Source organism: Theobroma umbraticum, unplaced genomic scaffold (assembly GCF_002168275.2).
Source record: "Theobroma umbraticum cultivar Fairchild unplaced genomic scaffold, ASM216827v3 scaffold_51.0, whole genome shotgun sequence".
In the NCBI taxonomy this organism is placed as follows: Eukaryota; Viridiplantae; Streptophyta; class Magnoliopsida; order Malvales; family Malvaceae; genus Theobroma; species Theobroma umbraticum.
In genome coordinates, this window is record NW_018397260.1 from 7,227,876 (window position 1) to 7,246,574 (window position 18,699).

General features: G+C 37.3%; 2 protein-coding genes across 2 annotated transcripts; both read right to left on the reverse strand.

Moving 5' to 3' along the window:
* Positions 1–428: 428 nt before the first annotated feature.
* On the reverse strand, positions 429–10,619 carry LOC110416258 (pesticidal crystal cry8Ba protein). The gene is given in 24 exon segments (XM_021428190.2): positions 429–953; positions 2,131–2,202; positions 2,296–2,490; positions 2,928–3,128; positions 3,230–3,391; positions 3,672–3,809; positions 4,100–4,205; positions 4,283–4,450; positions 4,879–5,069; positions 5,157–5,381; positions 5,469–5,589; positions 5,672–5,835; positions 6,060–6,173; positions 6,266–6,371; positions 6,461–6,548; positions 6,909–7,220; positions 7,301–7,419; positions 7,979–8,113; positions 8,225–8,299; positions 8,422–8,657; positions 9,386–9,892; positions 9,894–10,007; positions 10,086–10,165; positions 10,291–10,619. Coding segments are annotated over 23 exon segments (3,750 nt in total). The 5' UTR covers positions 10,134–10,165; positions 10,291–10,619; the 3' UTR covers positions 429–800.
* Positions 10,620–11,978: 1,359 nt separating this feature from the next.
* PGI1 (phosphoglucose isomerase 1) lies at positions 11,979–18,015 on the reverse strand. Its single transcript, XM_021429423.2, has 14 exons — positions 17,143–18,015; positions 16,904–17,026; positions 16,548–16,646; positions 16,348–16,431; positions 15,366–15,509; positions 15,220–15,285; positions 14,802–14,870; positions 14,607–14,714; positions 13,818–13,870; positions 13,584–13,722; positions 13,330–13,486; positions 13,073–13,151; positions 12,584–12,650; positions 11,979–12,506 (listed from the first exon to the last, which is right to left on the reverse strand). The coding sequence occupies exons 1-14, from the start codon at positions 17,686–17,688 to the stop codon at positions 12,372–12,374; spliced, it is 1,869 nt and encodes a 622-aa protein (XP_021285098.1). The 5' UTR covers positions 17,689–18,015; the 3' UTR covers positions 11,979–12,371.
* Between the last annotated feature and the right edge of the window lie 684 nt (positions 18,016–18,699).

Sequence of the window (18,699 nt, forward strand, 5' to 3'; positions counted from 1 at the left end):
TATATATTTTTTTAACATGTAGGCTTGGAGGAATTCTGTTATATTGTTGCCTAATTGGTGGAAGCTTTGAAATTTGAAGGGAGTTTTTCCCTTGAGGGAAAGCCGTTGGAAGCCTTTCTAAAACAAAGGACGGACCCTTTTCTTCCACGGATTCTTTTACAATTCCCAATTTGCAGGGTTTCCCATGTTTTGCTCAACCATCAAAAGAATCTTTTGTTCATTAGACCAAGCAAGCATGTAAATCAACAGGTCGACTGCTCAATAATAATAATGAAATACGCTAGGGAATGTTTTTCCGTCTGTTTTTAAAACTCTAGAAAGCATATCAATAAGCCTTCTTCCTCGCGTTTCTTTTATTTTGGGGTGGGTATAGACAAGGAAACTCTGGGTAATGTTGAGCAAGAGAAAAAGGCAGCGGGACAGGGACAGAAAAGAAATAGAACATACATACATGGGTGTATATATAGAGAGTAAAAATATGAGGGCAAAGAATTTCAATTTTCTCAGTATTCTTTATATTTATAAATATCTGTATTTATAAGAGCAGACCTATAAACTTAGAGCAGTCGAGTCAGTTGCCCCCTTTTTCAAAACTGTAAGAGCTAGCTAGTAGTTAGTAGCCCGGAAGTGTGTCATACATCATATACAGATGACCAAATTCAGTCATCTCCTTTTCCAGAGGGCCACTGAGATCATCTCATCTCATGGCAACTTTTTCTTCCAAGGTTTTCTTCAACCTCCTCCAAGGCTTTAGTTGTGATGTGCTTCCAGCTCAATCATACCTACCCATGTAACTGTGCCTAGTAGTAGAATGAGTTGTCCTTGTGATTATGAGCATCCTTACAAAGCATCGATTGCACCTCCAAGATAGACCTTGGTGGCTCAAGGTCTTTTTCCGGGAGTGCGTTGCCAACGAGCTGCTGCATCTCTGATGCAAAAGTATCATCCAGAATCTGCAAATTAACAAGAGGGTACATGTCAAAAATACTGAAGGATGTCACTTTTAATGAAGTACAACATTGAAGCAGCCTTGAGAATGAGACAGGTCAGACCACGAAATGAAATCACCAAAGCCAAACCTACCAAAATTTGAATACCTTACAGGTTCCTAAAATGACTTGTACAAGTGAAAACCTTGCATTGGCATTCTGAAGAGAATGATTCCTCAGCTTAGCCTTTAGGATTTCCATTAAGATATTCAAAGATTTCGACCCATCCGTATTTTCTTCATAATTTGATTGGGTATACAGTAGCTACATGTTTGGCATTAAAATACTCTTAGCATCACCAATTCAATTCAATGTTTTAATGCTAATGCTAAGGTTTATGTGAGATATGGAGTTTCCTGCTGAGCCACCATCAATAATGGCATATACAAATTCCTAAATTCTGCTAGATAAATAAAACAATGGCAGTAACTATGCTCCTATAGGGGTTTTTTGCTTTATGGTTAAGCTCTTGTATATCAGGCAATGAACCAACGCACTCTCATATCTAATCTGCTTCACTTCCCCAGCTGAAACAAAAGCCTTCCCCCCTCTCCGTCTGGTCTTTTCCAGATTAAGTGTTAATTAGAAAAAATGTAGTTGCATGACATTTGTAAGTATCTCGGCATGAAACCTAAATAACACTGAAAAATACCATTGTGGTCCAACCACTCCTAAGAACTATAATAGGTTCCCAAGAGTCTTTATAGAGGGCTTGGAATGGGTACAAGAGATGTCTACTAAACTCTGATTTGATCACTCCCTACCTAAAGAACTCTCATGGACTAACTGATAGCAGTGACCTCAAACATCTATTCAAAAGCTGAACTTTTTCTTGTTGATAATGATAAAGGATCTGAAAAACTTAGATGCATCAGTAAAAGTAAGAGCAAAAACTCAGAACAAGTTTTGCCTTTCAACTTTCACACATCCTGAATCTCTAGGTAAATATGCTATCAAACGTCCAGGTTACTGGAATCTCCACGTCACATGCTTTTTTTCAGGGCCAACTTCATATTGACAAGTGCATCAATGCAAGAACCAGATCATCAAGTATCAATTGACAGATGCAAAGCTCAGTAAGTGTTGTATTTGTGACCTCAATATCAACAACGAATCATAAGATTGTTATGATTTTACTTACAGATACAGCAATTCTGGAACCTTTATACCATGATCTATTTTCTTTCCTATTTTCCAAGAAGCCGAGAACATCCTGCAATGCGGGAAAAAAATCATGTAAGATGTGCATAATTAACTTGGATTGCAAGATTCAAGCCATTTACAGCACCATTCACCTATAACTTACTTGTCCCATCCGATCCCAGTACCATCGGCAAATTGCAATGAAAACATGAGTCTCAAAAACAGTATGAAGGTGATTTATTGTATTTGTCAGCTGTTCTTTTAATGGCTGCATTCTGGCTCGTATATCGGACTCTCCCACTGTTTCTTTAGAATCTTGGAGAATCTTCTTCAATTTTGTTGAGTTCTGTAATTTGGTCTGCAGAACAATGATAGACCAGAGTGTTCAGGAACATTGATTGCTACTGTGCAAAATAAATGCAGCCATTGATGGCACTGATGCATCAACCAGCAGAATAAACAAGCTAAACCAGATGGACAGCACACAAATGAATACCTATCAAAGTTAATTCCAGTTATAGTCTAAGATTTTTTGTGTTCAAGCACCTTTATATAGCACTTCTTTCAGATATACTCTATATTATTTCATATTTATTATCCAATCAAAGATTTCAATTTTTTTTTTAACTTTCTATGTTGCAGATTGAGAGAAGAAAACTATAACTAGAAGAAATCACTTGCAATATATCCCAGTTAGCGATACCAATCAAATTATAACCTATATTTTAGTTTCCTCTGTAACTATCATACAAGACAATTAAAAGGCCACTATGTCCTTTTGAAAATGAGACTCACATTCTCAGCAAGTTTTTCAACGACAGCCTGCAGGTACCCTCTGAACTTGGTTCTCAACATCACTGTGACCTCACTAAGACGCTCCCCTGGGGCGCTGTTTCCACCATCAGGGATGCAAGAACCCCATGACTTGAACTGGGTCTCTATCTTGGGACGTAGAATATCAAGCATCCTCTTCATAGAATTCAACAGAATGCCCAGCTGAAAGCACCAATCATATCCTTAAGCCAAAAGAGTATGCAAATCCAAAGGTGATTTTCTGCGCGCAAATCCAAAGGTTAACTAGAAAATCAATGGCTCACCTCATCAGGAACAGTATAGGAGCATACAGATCGTTTAGCAAGTTTCTGCATGTACTTCAGGCCAAATTTCTTAGGTGCCAAATTTTCCTTCAAAGGAGATACTACATCTGCATACTGCTTATCCAGAGCTTCCACTATTGCCTTCTCAACATCAGCAATAGCCTGGTGTAGAGCATAACCCAAATAAGTTTATTACTTATTTTTTCCCAAAAAAAAAAGAAAAGAAAGCTTGTTAAACAATTCATGATGAAGATAAATGATTGAAAGATCACTACTGCAGACGATAATTAGCTAGAAGCTAGACATCTCTCCACATTTCCTTTTTTCTAAAACAAGCTAAATTCTGGAAGACCAGCATGGTAACATTTGTTGCATGTTAATGCAAAATGAGGTGGAGTATAAGACCAAAACCAGAAAATGAAATTTGGAGGAGATAACATACATTTTCCAGCACAAAAATATATTCAGGCCATCGGCAGATGATGACTTCGTAGTCACTCAAGGTCTCCCTCAGTCGGTCATACATTTCATCAACAAACGGAGTTGTAGAATGTTGTGTTCTAACCCCTGACCATTTTACCTGCAAGTATATAAGTTTCAGACAACTTTACGTGAAAAAATTTCTGTGAAGACCAGTTGGATGAAATCTGGGAGATGCTCTGTGGATTTCAGTTTAAATCATTTAAAATAAAATAAAGAGAAGTCATCACACGCTTAGACATATGGTGACAAAGATACACTCTTCCTTATTCTAATCAATTACGCCCCACTATAATCATAGAGTTTCAAGCAAGAAATTTGGGTTAAACAGTAAGAATCTGCCATCTCAAATTAACTACCTGTAATAATATTGTTTCTTAAAGAATGTACCTTATCTAATTTACATGACTCAAGTAGAGATTGCCGCTTATCTTGAATCCATATCATGATGTACAAGTGGAACAATTCCTTTGCATCAACTCCACCTTTCACATGACTGGAATGGAAAATAAATGATTTGAAACAGTTGAAAAGAAAACTTAATACAAAAATGGTTGTTACAAAAAGTATTACCTTATGTTCCAGCTGGCAAGATCCCGTTGGAAATCTGCTGTGGCAATAACAAGTTCTGCCACAGGTGGTGAAGGGCCAGATGGTGGGCATGCAAGAAGGAATGCACGTAATCTACCACAAAGCTCTGTGCTGTATATAGATGTTGACAGATTTGGCAGGTCTATAAAACTGCAAAAGAAGGAAGACACTTTAATATTGCATATGGATGTCAGATAGCCATACCCCACAGGAAGCAACTGTATAGATGTGTAGTTGTTTAAGCATATTGTCTAAAATGATGGCATGACCTGGTATGATGTGCTCAAAATTGAATGGGTTATATCAACAATTTACGCTCAAAATTGTCAACACAAGCATACTATTTAAGCATATAAAAAATTAACATTCTCATGACCATACTGTCATATGCAGCTCAGTTCAAAGATTTGTGGAGTATCCCAACAATAGTTAGTAATCTATGCCATTAATATGCTTAGCTCAAAATCAAATATGGATCTCAACTAGAGCTAATATTGTGGCCACTCCATCACATGAATGAAATTTACTTTCTGAGCAAGTTTAAAACAAATCAAACAACACCCTAAAGAAAAACATACCTGGGAAGTATATGTTGGTTGTGAATCTCAATATCAGTGAATATCTCATTTTTAATGTTCATGCAAAGGCATGTCATCTTCTGGTAGGCAGTAGACATCGCAACAGGGTCCATAAAATTGGGTTCATTGTTGGTGGTAACAAATTCATCAGTCTCAGCCAAGTGCCTTCTTGATCTCTTCCTTGCAGCAGCCTGTGTAGATACTAATATTTAGAAAGTGGAAGAAAGGCATGTAGAAACAAAGTAGGTAACTGCATTAAAGAAATTAATTTCCTAAACCTGGAAATAGTGGCACAGATTTGTCTGGGCTTCTGGAGATAATATGTCATGTAGAAGAGTATACAGTTTGACAGCAGGTTCAAGTGCAGGTGCTGCAAGCCCTGTTGCAGGCTTGAACACATCCATAATGCCCGAGAATGCTGATTCATCAAGTGATTTGTAGTTCTCAAAAACTAGAGAAAGAATTTGCTCAATCTGATCTTTGGTTTCTCCCAAAATTCGATTCTGGTGAAGCCGCCAACATTAAGTTGTGTTATAAAAGGAAGGAGCAACATAATATACATTATGAACAAAAGGTAAAAAGCATGGTACCTCTTGATGACTCAATGTGCTCTTACTATGGCCCTTCATAACAACAGGCATTAACAATTCATGCACCAATGTGAGGCAGTCAGCAGTAGATGTAGCCACATCCATTACGTAGGAAAGATACCTGTCAAAAATGTATGTCAAAAAATATATGCATATGCAATGCAACACTCAACAGAAAAGGCAAATAAAATAAATCCAATTACCGTAGCTTGGTGTAGACATCAGAAACTCCATAATATGAGGCAAACTCAGTTAATAGCCACTTCCATGAACCATACAACTGTAAATTCCTTTGTTGGAAACGCTGAACCTTCATAGCAACTTCTAAGACAAGGTCATATGCAACTGTTTCTGCAACAGAACCACACTAGGAGAAGAAAGAAGAATCAAATAAATATCATTAAAAGATTTTAGAACAATCCAATTTTTTATCGTAAACAACAATCAAACTTCATGCAATATACTAAGTTGAAACACAAAACAAACAGACTGAACTTTCTTTGAAAATATGACCTACAAACTTACTATTTTAATTAATTAAGAAAAAAAACTAGACTTAAAAAATTTTTAAGTTAGTCACGACTTGTTCACCTTGAGCTGACTATTATCATCTGAACTCGTTGAGTAGTTTATATAGAGCTGCAGCTTGCCCACAGGTTCATGCTCTGGCTCACGATAAATGGACCACCAGCGCAGCTTGTCAGTCTGCGTCAAACTTTCATATGAGCATTCCATTCCAGCAAATCAACTAAATTTGCAAATTAAGTAGAATAAATGTCAATATTTTGAAGCAATACCGAGTCTTCAGCAATACTAGCCACTTGTGCAAGGACACGGCCAAAATGCTTCCCCTTGGAGTCCTGAACTTCAACAATAAGATCATCTCCCAAACTATCTGGGAAGCTGCGACAGTTGTTAGTACCTATCTTGTTAGTAACCATCTTAAAGAAATTTCGAGATGAAAGCAGGAGAATTAGGGAACAGTTACATACAAGACATGTGTTTCACCAGATCCAGGTTGCATCCTTATGCCGTCTTCTTCAGTATAACTTTTCAGTCTTAGTGTGCAACAGTAAGTTTCTAATGACATATACAGACAGAAAGAAAGGAATAAAGAGAATAAAAGAAAAACCAATAAGTCGACTGATTTATAGATAAAAAAGAAACAATAAATGAAAGGAACAACTAAGAAATAGGGATGCCCCTAAAGCAGTCCTCAATTCACATGCAAAACCATATCATTTGTAAAGCATTATGCACAGTTGAATGTAAGGAATAGGGTGTTCCATGGTATATGAAGTCGGCATCTATTGTTTTTAGCATAGCCAGGAAGAGTCCATTTAAGTCTAAGCCAACCGCTAAGATGAATAAATCCAGTTAAACAGGATCGTTCTTTGTGTAAACCTCTACCAAGATAGTAAGGGGTTTGGAAAGACATACCTTGCACAATTTCATATGACGATGAACTATTGCGTAAACTTGTCACACCAATTTTCAGCAGTCCAGATACTTGTTTTATATATTGAGTTCCAGCATGCACATATGCCAAACTTTGGCGCGAGAAAGAACCATTTGCAGGTAAACGAGGTGCAACACGAATCTTTCTAAGAGCTTGCCACCTAGAAGAGATTGTTGATTGAAAATTGGACAAGCCATACCGTATAGCCTTCAGCTTAATCACTGGTGCCCTAAGACTGAGCGATGACATATTACAGCCAGTTGGTGGATCCAATGTTGTTTTAACTTTGCGCACTGCCAGCAAAGAAAATTTTAAAATAGCCATGACAAAGCAACTCAAAAATGAAAATGTCAAATCTGGATAGAAAACTTACCTTGCACCTTCATCTTGCCAATAATTTTCTGGGGTTTTGGGGCAGCTGCCTCACTGGTAAGCTCTGAAGAGCGCTTTGCCATTAGTTCCTCTTCTGATTGCAACAAGACTTGTTGTAAACTATAGTCCACAAGCAAATTTTGATTTAAGTAAGAGCAAAAGTTAGTGGGAAATAAAAACAATAAATAAAGAAATAACAGAACATAAAGCATATTGATTTACAAATCATAAACAATTCCAAAACCTCCATGATTTTTTAAGGAACCAAATGAAAGATTAAGATTCTTTAAACCATTTCCTTCTGAGAATATGGATGGCATTTTCATCAATTTAAGAGGCTGATGGTAAATGTAGTCATCTAGATCTTTCATTTTATTGGACCTCCCAGGCATTATGAAAACTTTTATTGGACTAATGGATTCAACACAATGGTCATCCAAATAATTGCTGTTATAAGACCTAAGCATAGCATAAGCATGCATGAATTTTCACACTAAAAGCAAAAGGGCCACACACAACACACATACAGGAACTTCGAAAACAATAAACAAGAAATGAGATGAGAAAATGAAGAGGCAATTTTAGAACAAGACAAACAATTTTATTTAAAAAATACTGCGAGAGAATGTATCAGTCAAGGTTACCTTTCTAGAAGAACAAAGCAAGAGATTAAACTCACCCAAATGTATCTCGTAACAGAGCACATTCATTTTCCAGAAACATTGGAGCTTCCATGCAACCCCTAGCCCAAGCATGAAGGCAAAGTCGAACACATGCATCATAGGCAATTACAGCATGCCAAGGTCCAAGAGCACTGATTTTGATATGATAAACAACTTAGAGTTAGTGAACAGAGTAAACTGCAGGAGCAAAGGTCTATTATCGTCAAGGGGAATATCTAGGAGTTCATATTGGTCAGAGATACCTCGCATGAAATGTTGGGACACGAGCTGGATGAACACCTGAACATGCAGTGGCAGTTTCTGCACCGGCACCACTTCTGGGAACAAAGAGAATAAATAATATTAATGTTCACTAGATTGTATACGCAGTACTTGGATATATTAATGTGCTTTCAGATTAAGTGTATTGAATAAGTATTACCAAAACCGTAGCACAGACCTTACAAACTCATCAGATTTCCTGTTGCTCATGTTTTGCTCTGGTTTAGCTCCAGTGATGGATTTGAATTTCTTTGGATCAAGTGAATCTGCTGCACAAGGGGTGCTATGTATTTCAGATGCTGGTATGTGCTCAGTATCTTGTTTAACTTCCTGCACTGAACCAGAGAATGGTGGTGCACTTGGAATATCATCATCAGAGAACTTTTCATGCTGTAGCTTTCTGGAGTTCAAATCCTGCGAAGAAACCATCATAGCAAGAGCAGTATAAATAGCTCATATTAACTATAAGAGAGCAGATAATCAAGTAAATCTAGAGAATACAGAGGAGAGATTAAAAGTATATATATATATATATACATACATATATTATTAGGTGTTTTCAACGTTCAAAATGATACCAAAACTGAGGACTAGATGCTCTGATCACTTCATTGTCTTAATGGACATATATTTTGAAACCAAGAAGTTCATAATCCCCCTTGACCTCATAAAACCACCCATAATTATGAAGGATTGCCCTAATGGCATTCATCAAAACAAAGGTTCTATAAGTACATGCTCCTTAAGACAACAAAAGTAACAAGACTAGCTAATGAAAAAGTATTAAATGCCTGAAGCCAGCATAGCTACTAAGAGTCGGCCTATATAATCCACCAAAGAATTAGCTCGAGTTCTCCTTTGTTGCTCTAAACATCAGCAAACTCCCAAACTAGTGTAAAGTTAATATACTTAAATCTTTATGTATTTTTCTACAATGTATGCATATTTCCATCAAGTTATTTTTGTAAACCTTGATTAATGTAAAACTTAGGCTCCAATCATCTCCAGCAATAATGAATATGCTACAATACCTATCAGGTATCACAAAATGAGACAAATGTTTTCAAGATCAAATAGAAGAATTGTGTCGATGCCTGGAAAATCAAACTAAACAATTCAAACCAAACTTTATTTAAACAAACCTTTCCAGCTGCACTTTCCACATTAACCCGAGAAGGCACACTTGAGGCATACCCTTCTGAAACATAAGTCCTACTCCGAGGAATTCGACCATTGATACTCCCCACTTGTGTAGTTGAAAACTCAGAGCTACCCGCCGAATCGGAAGACTCATCCTCCTCAGTAAAACCATCCCTCCCAACAGGATATCTCCCATTCCCTCTCCCTAACCTATCCCCCAAATTCCCTCCTATCCCTCCCATTAGCGTCTCCCTCGACGAGCTAACATCTGAATATGTGTAATCACTGGCAGTGGCGTATCGTGGCCGCCTTTGGACCGGATTTCCATATCTATGAGCAGTTCCATTGGGAATTCTTTCATCTTGTGGAGAAGAATCAAGAGAATACCTCCCTCCATAAACAGTATCTTCCTCTGAGTCAGTGGTGACGTCATTTTCAGAAGCAGAGGCACTGTCGTCCCCATCGGTTAAAGTAGTGGACGTCACCGGAATCGCCATCGCCGGCAAGTGCGCCACTTCTGAATTTCGCTGCGGGTGGCAAGCCAATATTCCGGCCACCGTTACGGATGTTGGTAATTGGATCCATTCGAGGCCTTAAGACAGAATTGGAATATGAAAGTTCCTTCTGGTGAAAATGAAAAACAACTAATGAGAATTTCTAATTAAAGAAAACATAATTTCAAAAAAAAAATTAAAAAAAAACCTCTCGAACCCATTTGAGGGCATTGTTGTCAAGTCCTTCAGTGAACATGATTTCTAAGGGTTCTTCGGTCAGTCTCTAACCTACACCAACATTATCAAAATCTCTTGTAAGAGTAAATCAGCAACTAAAAATAGTAATAAATAAAAAAAAAAGATGAAGCAAACTGATGACAGGCAATGTGCGAAGTGGAACGACAGAGACTTACATAAGAAACGGTGTTCAGAGTTTCACAGCTGACAGAGCTTGAACTTAGAAAAAGAAAACAGTGATACAGAACGAGAAAGTCCAGTGAAGAGATCAGCTTAGAATATAGTATTTACTAACGGTTATCCAGATTTAAGAAAGCTTAAACAAAAAAAAAAGAAGCTTTGCTTCGCTCAAAAGCTTTCTTCAGCTCTGAATCAGAACTCACAGCTTCTCTGCAAAAAACTTTTACCGAGTTTCTCTTCTTTCCAGATTGTCTTACGTCGGTTCAATTTCACGTTGAGACTTCCTTTAAAATGACATCGTTTAGGATTTAAATGAAAATCATCCGAATCTAAAAAATTGTATAAGGTGCGAAAAAGAAGCGCACGTAGCGAAGTGGGGGGGTGAGAAAAAAACGTAACGGGTGAGTTGACGTGGCAAAGAGGAACTCCGTTATTTTATGGACTTTAAATTAAAATTACTGTTAACGGTCGAACGTTGCAAGTGGGGACGCTTTTTTCTTTTTTGGGGGGGTACTCTAAAATTCCCGCTATATGTAGATCACATGGTTAGGTGGGTCCCAACGAACCAGACACGCTTTTTCTCTTTACTCTATATATATGTTCCGTATTTAACCTCGTCTGCTAGTTTTTTTTTTTATTATGTCCTTCGTTTTTTCCAATTAAAAAATTTGGATGTAATAAAAGGGGACAAGACAGAAGTCACATGATGATCAACTCTGGTCGTGGATGATAGTCTTAGGTATGCGGGATGAACGGCAGCTATTTGCTTTTTGACATTTTGTGATTTTTAATTTGAATTTTTTCCATTGCCTATGTGCTATCCTATGGCCCCATACATTATTCCACGTTGACGGGTATAAGAGGAGAACTGAGTACATGCTTTAATTTGAAATTTTTTGAACATGGCCGTTGCACGAGATAAGCTTGGTTTTTTATTTTATTTACCCTTTGGGGAGTATTATTTTTGTGATCTTGGTTCGAAATAAGGAGCCCAGGCATGCAAGAATGATTGGTCGATGACATATGATAATAGTGTAGTCAATGCAATTAATTGCGTTATAAGTGGGAAGAAGCAATGTTTAAGAATGTAAGATGGTAAGGGTTAGTTTTTTGGGAAGGTGGGAACCGTCTTTCTTGATATGGGACCTAACCAAAGGTAGTCACCTACCTGTTGTCTTAAAGAGAAAGGGATAATTGGCGTCCTGAAAAGATTTGAAACATGGAAAATGATGTTCCATTTGCTGAGCGACCAAGGAAAAACAAAACAAGGAGTTGCATTCTTGGGAATACAATATAGCCTGCCTTTGCATGAAAATTTGTACTCGTATAGTCTCATCAGATGGGTGAGAAAAATGGTCCTCTCTATTAGCTGTGACTGACAGAAGAACAAAACACACAAACAAGCAAGAGTAGCAGGTAGGTAAGGTGGACACTCACCATGCTGATGGAGGCATGTCAAGCCATAGGAAAACCAATCTGAAATTTGAAGCTATATTATTCCATAACGTTCGAACAAATCGTAATGGGAAGATAAGGCTTGAAATTGGCAGTGTCTTGTAAAACTGTGTAATTGAATAGTGAATTTATAATTATGGTAAAACATCCCTTTTTCTTTTTAACTTGAATCTCAATCTGACTTGAGTTTTTTCTAATGCAATTTAGACTATAATTCTGATTTCAATCACAGATTTAAAACCCTACAATCACAATGCTAGCTATAACTACACCCGGGGGATTTGCCAGCCTAGCTTTTGGAGGATGAAATTGGGAAGTGCAGATCCGTCAAAGGGCTGCAACACCTCACATCAGGATGCATTATAAAAGCATGCTGGTGAGTAGTTTAAAGAGGACATCTCACTGCACATCTCGTACAAGGCACTTCTATGATGGAATCCTGGAAATTTTGCTCATAAACAAGGGCGACTGGAAATTTATTTCTAACTCAACAATGTTACAAGAGGTACTACCTGGTTCCCAGGAAAAATGAGATACATGGCAAACCAATTTTATTGAAGCTTTCTTTTTCTCTACCGAAAGCACAACATAAAATCTGAAACATGAATTTCGTTGCGCCAACTTAAGCATACATTTCATCCACATTACACTCCCCGAGGAAAACCTTTAAGCTATGTGGTGAACCACAATTACCTTCGGCAATTAGTGCTCTGTCATTGGCAGCCATGTGCTCAATGATTTTGTAGATCATTTCAATCTGCAGCCATAAAACAAAGAAGGTTAGCACGACATTTCATGGCGTAAGAAGTAACTCGAACACTATTTTGTGCATACATGTTCAGGAGCATGGCAACGATCGGCCACTTCTTCAAGTGTCAATGGCTCAACAGGTTCCTTACAGCTGAACAAAGTAAAAAAGGAAAACTGTAATCAGCAAAAGACAACAATAAAACAAAAAACACATACAGAAACACAAACACCCCTGCCCCAATGAAACAATAATACAACAGAGCACAAATGGGGAATTGCAGTGAAGGTCATCAAGCCTTTGAACCAAAGAAGAAGAGAGAGAAAGATGGGCAACAAGGCCAGAAAGGGAGAGGAAATATAAGTATCAGTAGGTGTAATCTATAACAACTTTTGAGTCAACTTTCTTCAATTCTGTTACTTATAAAGACATTCTAATTTCATCCACAAAGGATGTCTAGAAATTGGCATACAATTGTTCTAAGTATGTTGCTTCCCTGAAGCATAAATATTTCGCATACATAATTCAGATAAATTGCACAATAAATCCCTGATCATAAGGATCTGAAATCTTACCTGGCCTCATTGAGTACTGCTAAAACTCGCTTCTGTAGAGCTAATACTTCACCAGCAGCCTTTTTCCCAGCTTCCACACCTGAGATGAAGATTAAGTGCAGATATATAGAGAAAGAAGGACCAATCAAATTAATTAACCCAACAAAGAACATTTAGATTGAACAACGATGCTGCAAAGTATGACCCAACCACACAATATTATTTTTAGCTCACTTCAAGAGTTAAATTTCTTAAATAGATAACAAACACATACTTACCAGGTTGATGGTAAGCATTAATATTAGTAAGCGCGGCATAAATTCCAACTGCTCGTTCATAAAATGCTATGAGAGCCCCAACAGACCTGCTTGTCACCTCTTGGACAGTAACAGTGATGGACTCGCGGTTATTTGCATACAGAGCTGATCTTGTTCCCTGCACAGGCAAGGTTATAAATGCAAACATTATAAGCCTTTATCATGTGCACATTCAAAAAAATCCTGCTGTTTTAGAAAACTATCACTTATCAAACCTGTAGCATTCCAAATAGGTAGTCACCACATGTAACACCTGGTTCAAGCTCCCAATCATGACCAGGAGGTCTATCACGTAGCACTTCAATGAATGTCACAAAGAAATTGTGCACACCCTCCCTCAGTTGTTGAATATAGCTATAAATTAATAAAACATGGAAAGCTGCATCAGGCCTGGGCATTGGTTACATAAACAGAGATCAAATAAATTTGAAGGCATGAGGAAAGCTTACGCATGCTGATCTGTGCTCCCTTTATTCCCGTAAACAGTAATTCCTTGATTCACCTGATGAATTAGGAAGTTGTACTTTTACTAAATCTAAACATTTAAGAAAGCAACTCGAACATGTTTATGAATGAGTAAATATTGTACAGACTCCACCCTCAGTTAATGTTCAGATTCCTAAGTAACACATGTTGATAAGTTTCCATGAAGCTGGCTCATTTAACATTAATTAGTTTTCCATTATAAAGCACAGACTTTGTTATTTAAGGCTAATGCCTCCAATATGGTTCCTTATACTTGAAACTGTTCTCCTATTTCGCATTCATGCAATATCAACACACAAAAAGTCTTATTTTTTAGTAATATAACTAGTGACTAATGGTTTTAACCAGTGGCCTAACCACTTAATTGCTGATATTTAGCCTCAACATAATAGCCATCTTAAAGAAATTTATGACTATGCCAAAAGCTTCAATGGGAAAGATGTGACAACAATTAATGTATTAGAATGGCTCCAGGTACGTAAGAGAATATATAACACCAAAGGAATACTCAAAACAAGGACTCCATCACCCATTGAGCCATCATTCATTCTCCCCAAACACAAAATATCCTCATATCAGCTCATATGCTTTATCCAGTAATGCACCCACCATGTGGAGTGTCGAGAGTGATCAACTGGAAACAGTCCAGCAGTTAAGCATTTGTACAAAGTGGCAACTAGTGAACCAAAAGTACTCTCCAACGTACATCCTAAAATGAAGTAGTACAAATCATCTTAAACAGTTGAACATACCCGGTTACCATCCAGGTCAAACTCCTTGCCAAGTGATTCCATAACCAGCTGCTGTAAATACCTACTAAATAGTAATAAGCTGTCCTTGTAAGGAAGGACAACCATATCCTGCCAAAACCCAAGAAGACAAGCCATTAATGAAATAAACCAAATTTTGGACAACATAAGATCTGAATAATGTTAAGAGTTGAATACCTTAGATCCAATCCCATCAGTCGCCCAATACCAACATAAAGCAAGCAATGCTGCAGGATTATTTTTAAGCTGAAGTAAAGGAAGAAAAAGTAAGCATTTCATACAGGAGATCTTAACTGGATTAACAGGTGGAATCAGGCAAGATACAAAATAGATACTGGAGTCAAACAAACTAAAACAAGGTAGCATTTCCAATAGAAGATGAGGAGTAAGTTTCGCCCATGCTTAGAAACTGCCAACTAAACTCTTAATTTCCAATATAGGCACCATTGAGGGAATGAAGACAAGCAACCTAAAGTCACCCTAGTAAAAACTGCAATTATCATGATTCAACAAAATCCTCCCCTATTCAATCATTTGAAAGGAGTATCAAAATATGTTGAAGCAAATATTAAGAAATAAGCCGAATGAAGCTTACCTCTGTGCACCTAGTTGCCTCATCCATCATAGATGCACCAACAAGCATTTCTCTTATGTCAATTCCCTGCAGTTATATTCACTTAGAAAATACTGTAGAAAGTGAACTGACAACTGCATTAAATGTTTAATCCATGGATTACTTGCCTGAAGTGCTGCTGGAAGTAGGCCAACTGCAGACATTTCAGATGTCCTGCCGCCAACCCAGTCAAACATAGGGAATCTGGCTACCCAACCCTCAATCCTAGCCGTGTTGTCTAACAAAGAATTTTCTTGTGTTATAGCAACACCCTGCATAAAAGTAAACATAAGCAACATATATAAAGTTCAGAATTAAATGATAGGGGAAACCTGCTTCCAGAGTACAGGGGAACCACATAAGAATATAAGAGCGTGTTTGATTTTAAAAAACATTTTTCATTTTTCCCTTCTGCTTTCACTTTCTATTTTCTAATTTATTGAAAATGTGTTTGATAAATCAAAATGAAACACTATTTATAGAAAATGAAAACAGTGAAGACGTGTTTGGCATTGTATTTTGCATTTAAGAGAAGCTATGATAATGATATAAATAAGTGTTACTAATTTTCTCAATATGAATTATGTACATATACATTATCGAGCAAAGATTGACTTAATTTAATATACACAAAATTTCAATTTTAGAAAAATAATATATAATTAAATGTTACAAATTTACCCCAATCTTTTATTTTTTTAATTTTCCATCCACCTAAAACTTAAATGTACTTGATCAGACAAAGCAAATATATACCCTGAATTAGAAAAATAAAACAAATTTGATGAGCGGTTGACTCCCTAACTTAAAAAAGTTCAGCTGAACAAATTCTATTGGAATCATAATCTGTTAGTTTATTCTTGAAGCCATACACCATTGGGTCCAAGCATTATGGCCATATGTGTGTACACCTGCTTCACTTTCAGGATTTTACAAAAGCATACATCCAAATGACATGCAACTATATCTACATCTAACTCTAGTTATCAAGCCTCTTGATATCCTCCAATGACAACCTAACTAGAATTAATACCAAAGTAAAATTTTAAAGTCATACTCTGAAGCAGGGGAAAACAATTAAAAGCAGAAACAAGAACCTGAGATCAAAACCTGTTTTGCAAATTCCAGACCAGCTTCACGGAAGGCTTTCTGTACTTCCAACAGACCATTTCTTGTTTCAGGGGTACCTCCACTCTGAGTAGATAAGTTGTTACAAGATAAACAGCATATGTCATATGTAATCCATAAAACGAAAAGAATACAGAATGGCATAGAGATATTCAAGGATAGTATGTTGACTTGATGCAAACCTTTGAAATAACAATTACAAGTGTAGAAGCCAGCTCGGAGCCAAGCTGTGCAATCTGATGATCTATTCCAGCAGGATCTGTATTATCAATGAATCTTATCTGCCAATTAAGAGAACATGATATGAACCGTTCAGCTACGAGGCTACTCCACTCACAACTGAAGTTAGTGCATTGCTTTAACAAATAGACAATATCAAGGAGCTCCAATACTCTCAGCAGACTAGACCCTCAAAGCTCATTGCGAATAAAGAATTTTAGTACACAATCCAAATGAATAAACTACTTTAAAACAGAATCAATTAACACAAATTTTGATCAAATACTAGAAGAGCTTAAGGCTGTGATTGATCGGATACCTTTAGAGGAGGATTATCAGGAGCCAATGCCTCCGCGACAAATTGTGGGCCCAGAGCCGAACCGCCAATCCCAACTGAAAGTATTTGAGTAAAACGACCCTCTGGAGAAGACGGAGGTTTAATCTGCAACCATTTTAAAAATGGATTAAGCAAATTGATTAGTAAATTAATACGGCTTGAAACTTGATGATCTATTACTAGTTTGTTACAGGGAGTTAAAACGGAACCGCCAAACTAACCTTACCGCTGATGACGTCATCAGCGAACTTGCAAACGGCGTCTAGAGTGTTCTCAATCTGTACCCGCAAAAACGAACTTGGCGCCAGTTTCGCGTTCCTCAACCAATAGTGGCCCACCATACGTCCTTCATCGGGATTCGCGATGGCACCTTTTTCCAATTCCTCCATGGCCTTAAACGCCGCCTGGAATCGAGGCTCCATTTCGGCAACAAACTCATCCGAGAACCCGATCCTACTCACATCGAGGTACAACCCGAGCTCCTTGTGCTGGTACAACCAGTCAACGTACCTCCTCCACAGCGCTTTAGGATCTTTCTCAAGCCCTCCTTTCTTGGCCTGCTTCAAAACTCCGACGTTGTTCGTTTTGGACAAATCGGCAGATATTTCACGGGCGACAGAGTGAGCCGCGACGAGTTTAGAGTTCGAGGCAGAACGAGCTGAGAATGCGAGCGAGTCTTTGCGAAGTGAAGGAGTGAGTTTCGTGATTCGGTTATGCTTGGGCTTCAAAGAAGGAGAAGAAGAGCAGAGGCCTGATAGCGAGGCCATTGAAGAAACAAAGACGAGTGAAAGCGAGACGATGACAACGATGGAGAATTATGAACTGAAATGGTTTGGGGTTTTATGTGCTGTGCTGGAGCTTAGTTGGGGAGGTTCTTTTTGTCTTTTAATTTGGTTTTGATGGTGGCTCGAGCGGGCGGCGGTGCACCTGGTTCACACGTTGATTGGTTGGTTGGGTTTAATATTTTTTGTTGTTGCTGGTGGCGTTGAAGCCCTGAAGGGTTCATATTTACAGGGATGCCCTTCGAAGGTGAAGAAAGGCTTTGTTGTATTGTACATCGGAGAATCCATCGCCTTTTTTGGATTTGAACCGTCTTGTGGACAGAAATTAAAAAAAAAATCTAGTGCTGTTGTGAAATATAATGAGAAAAAATAATGAGAGAAAAGAGATTAAAAAATACGAATATTTTATATTTCATTTCATTTTCAGGTGTCTAAACCATCGATTACAATGCCTCCCTTCATAAGCATACATAGATGGACGAAATAAATCTACCTAAATAAGGAATATGAATTTACTTATGTTATAGGTGTATGTTTTTAGTTTAAAAAATATACATATGTTTATAAATTAAAACAAATGGAATGAATTAATTTACGTAAATATGAAAGATGAAACATATATCCTAGGGGAAGTCTATGCAAGTATGGAAAATTAGATATATAACACAAGTTCATGTTTTTAATTTAAAAATATTTATTTATTAAGACTCATATTTATATACTGAGGATTGATGTATACCTCATTGCATTAGTTATTTACTCATAGAAAAAAAAGATTTTTAACCTTTGATATAACTTATCACGAACTTTAAAAATATATCTATTAAGGTTCATGTTTATATACCAAGTCCAACCGATCTTTTACTAATGTCAAATTTGTGATGTTCTATCCCATTCAATTGTGTAACAAAAAGATTCTTATATTAGTTTGAATTTTTTTCGATCCTTATATCTCTCATATAGTTATATATCAGTGAAGATTTTAATTTACTTTGA

Excerpts from the sequence above, each read along its gene's own strand:
- PGI1 (XM_021429423.2), bottom strand. The coding sequence starts at position 17,688 with ATGGCCTCGCTATCAGGCCTCTGCTCTTCTTCTCCTTCTTTGAAGCCC. Across the intron at positions 15,510-16,347 it reads GTCTGGAATTTGCAAAACAG|GGTGTTGCTATAACACAAGA; the intron begins GTTTTGATCTCA and ends ACTTTTATGCAG. Across the intron at positions 13,487-13,583 it reads ACCTATTTGGAATGCTACAG|GGAACAAGATCAGCTCTGTA; the intron begins GTTTGATAAGTG and ends TTGCCTGTGCAG.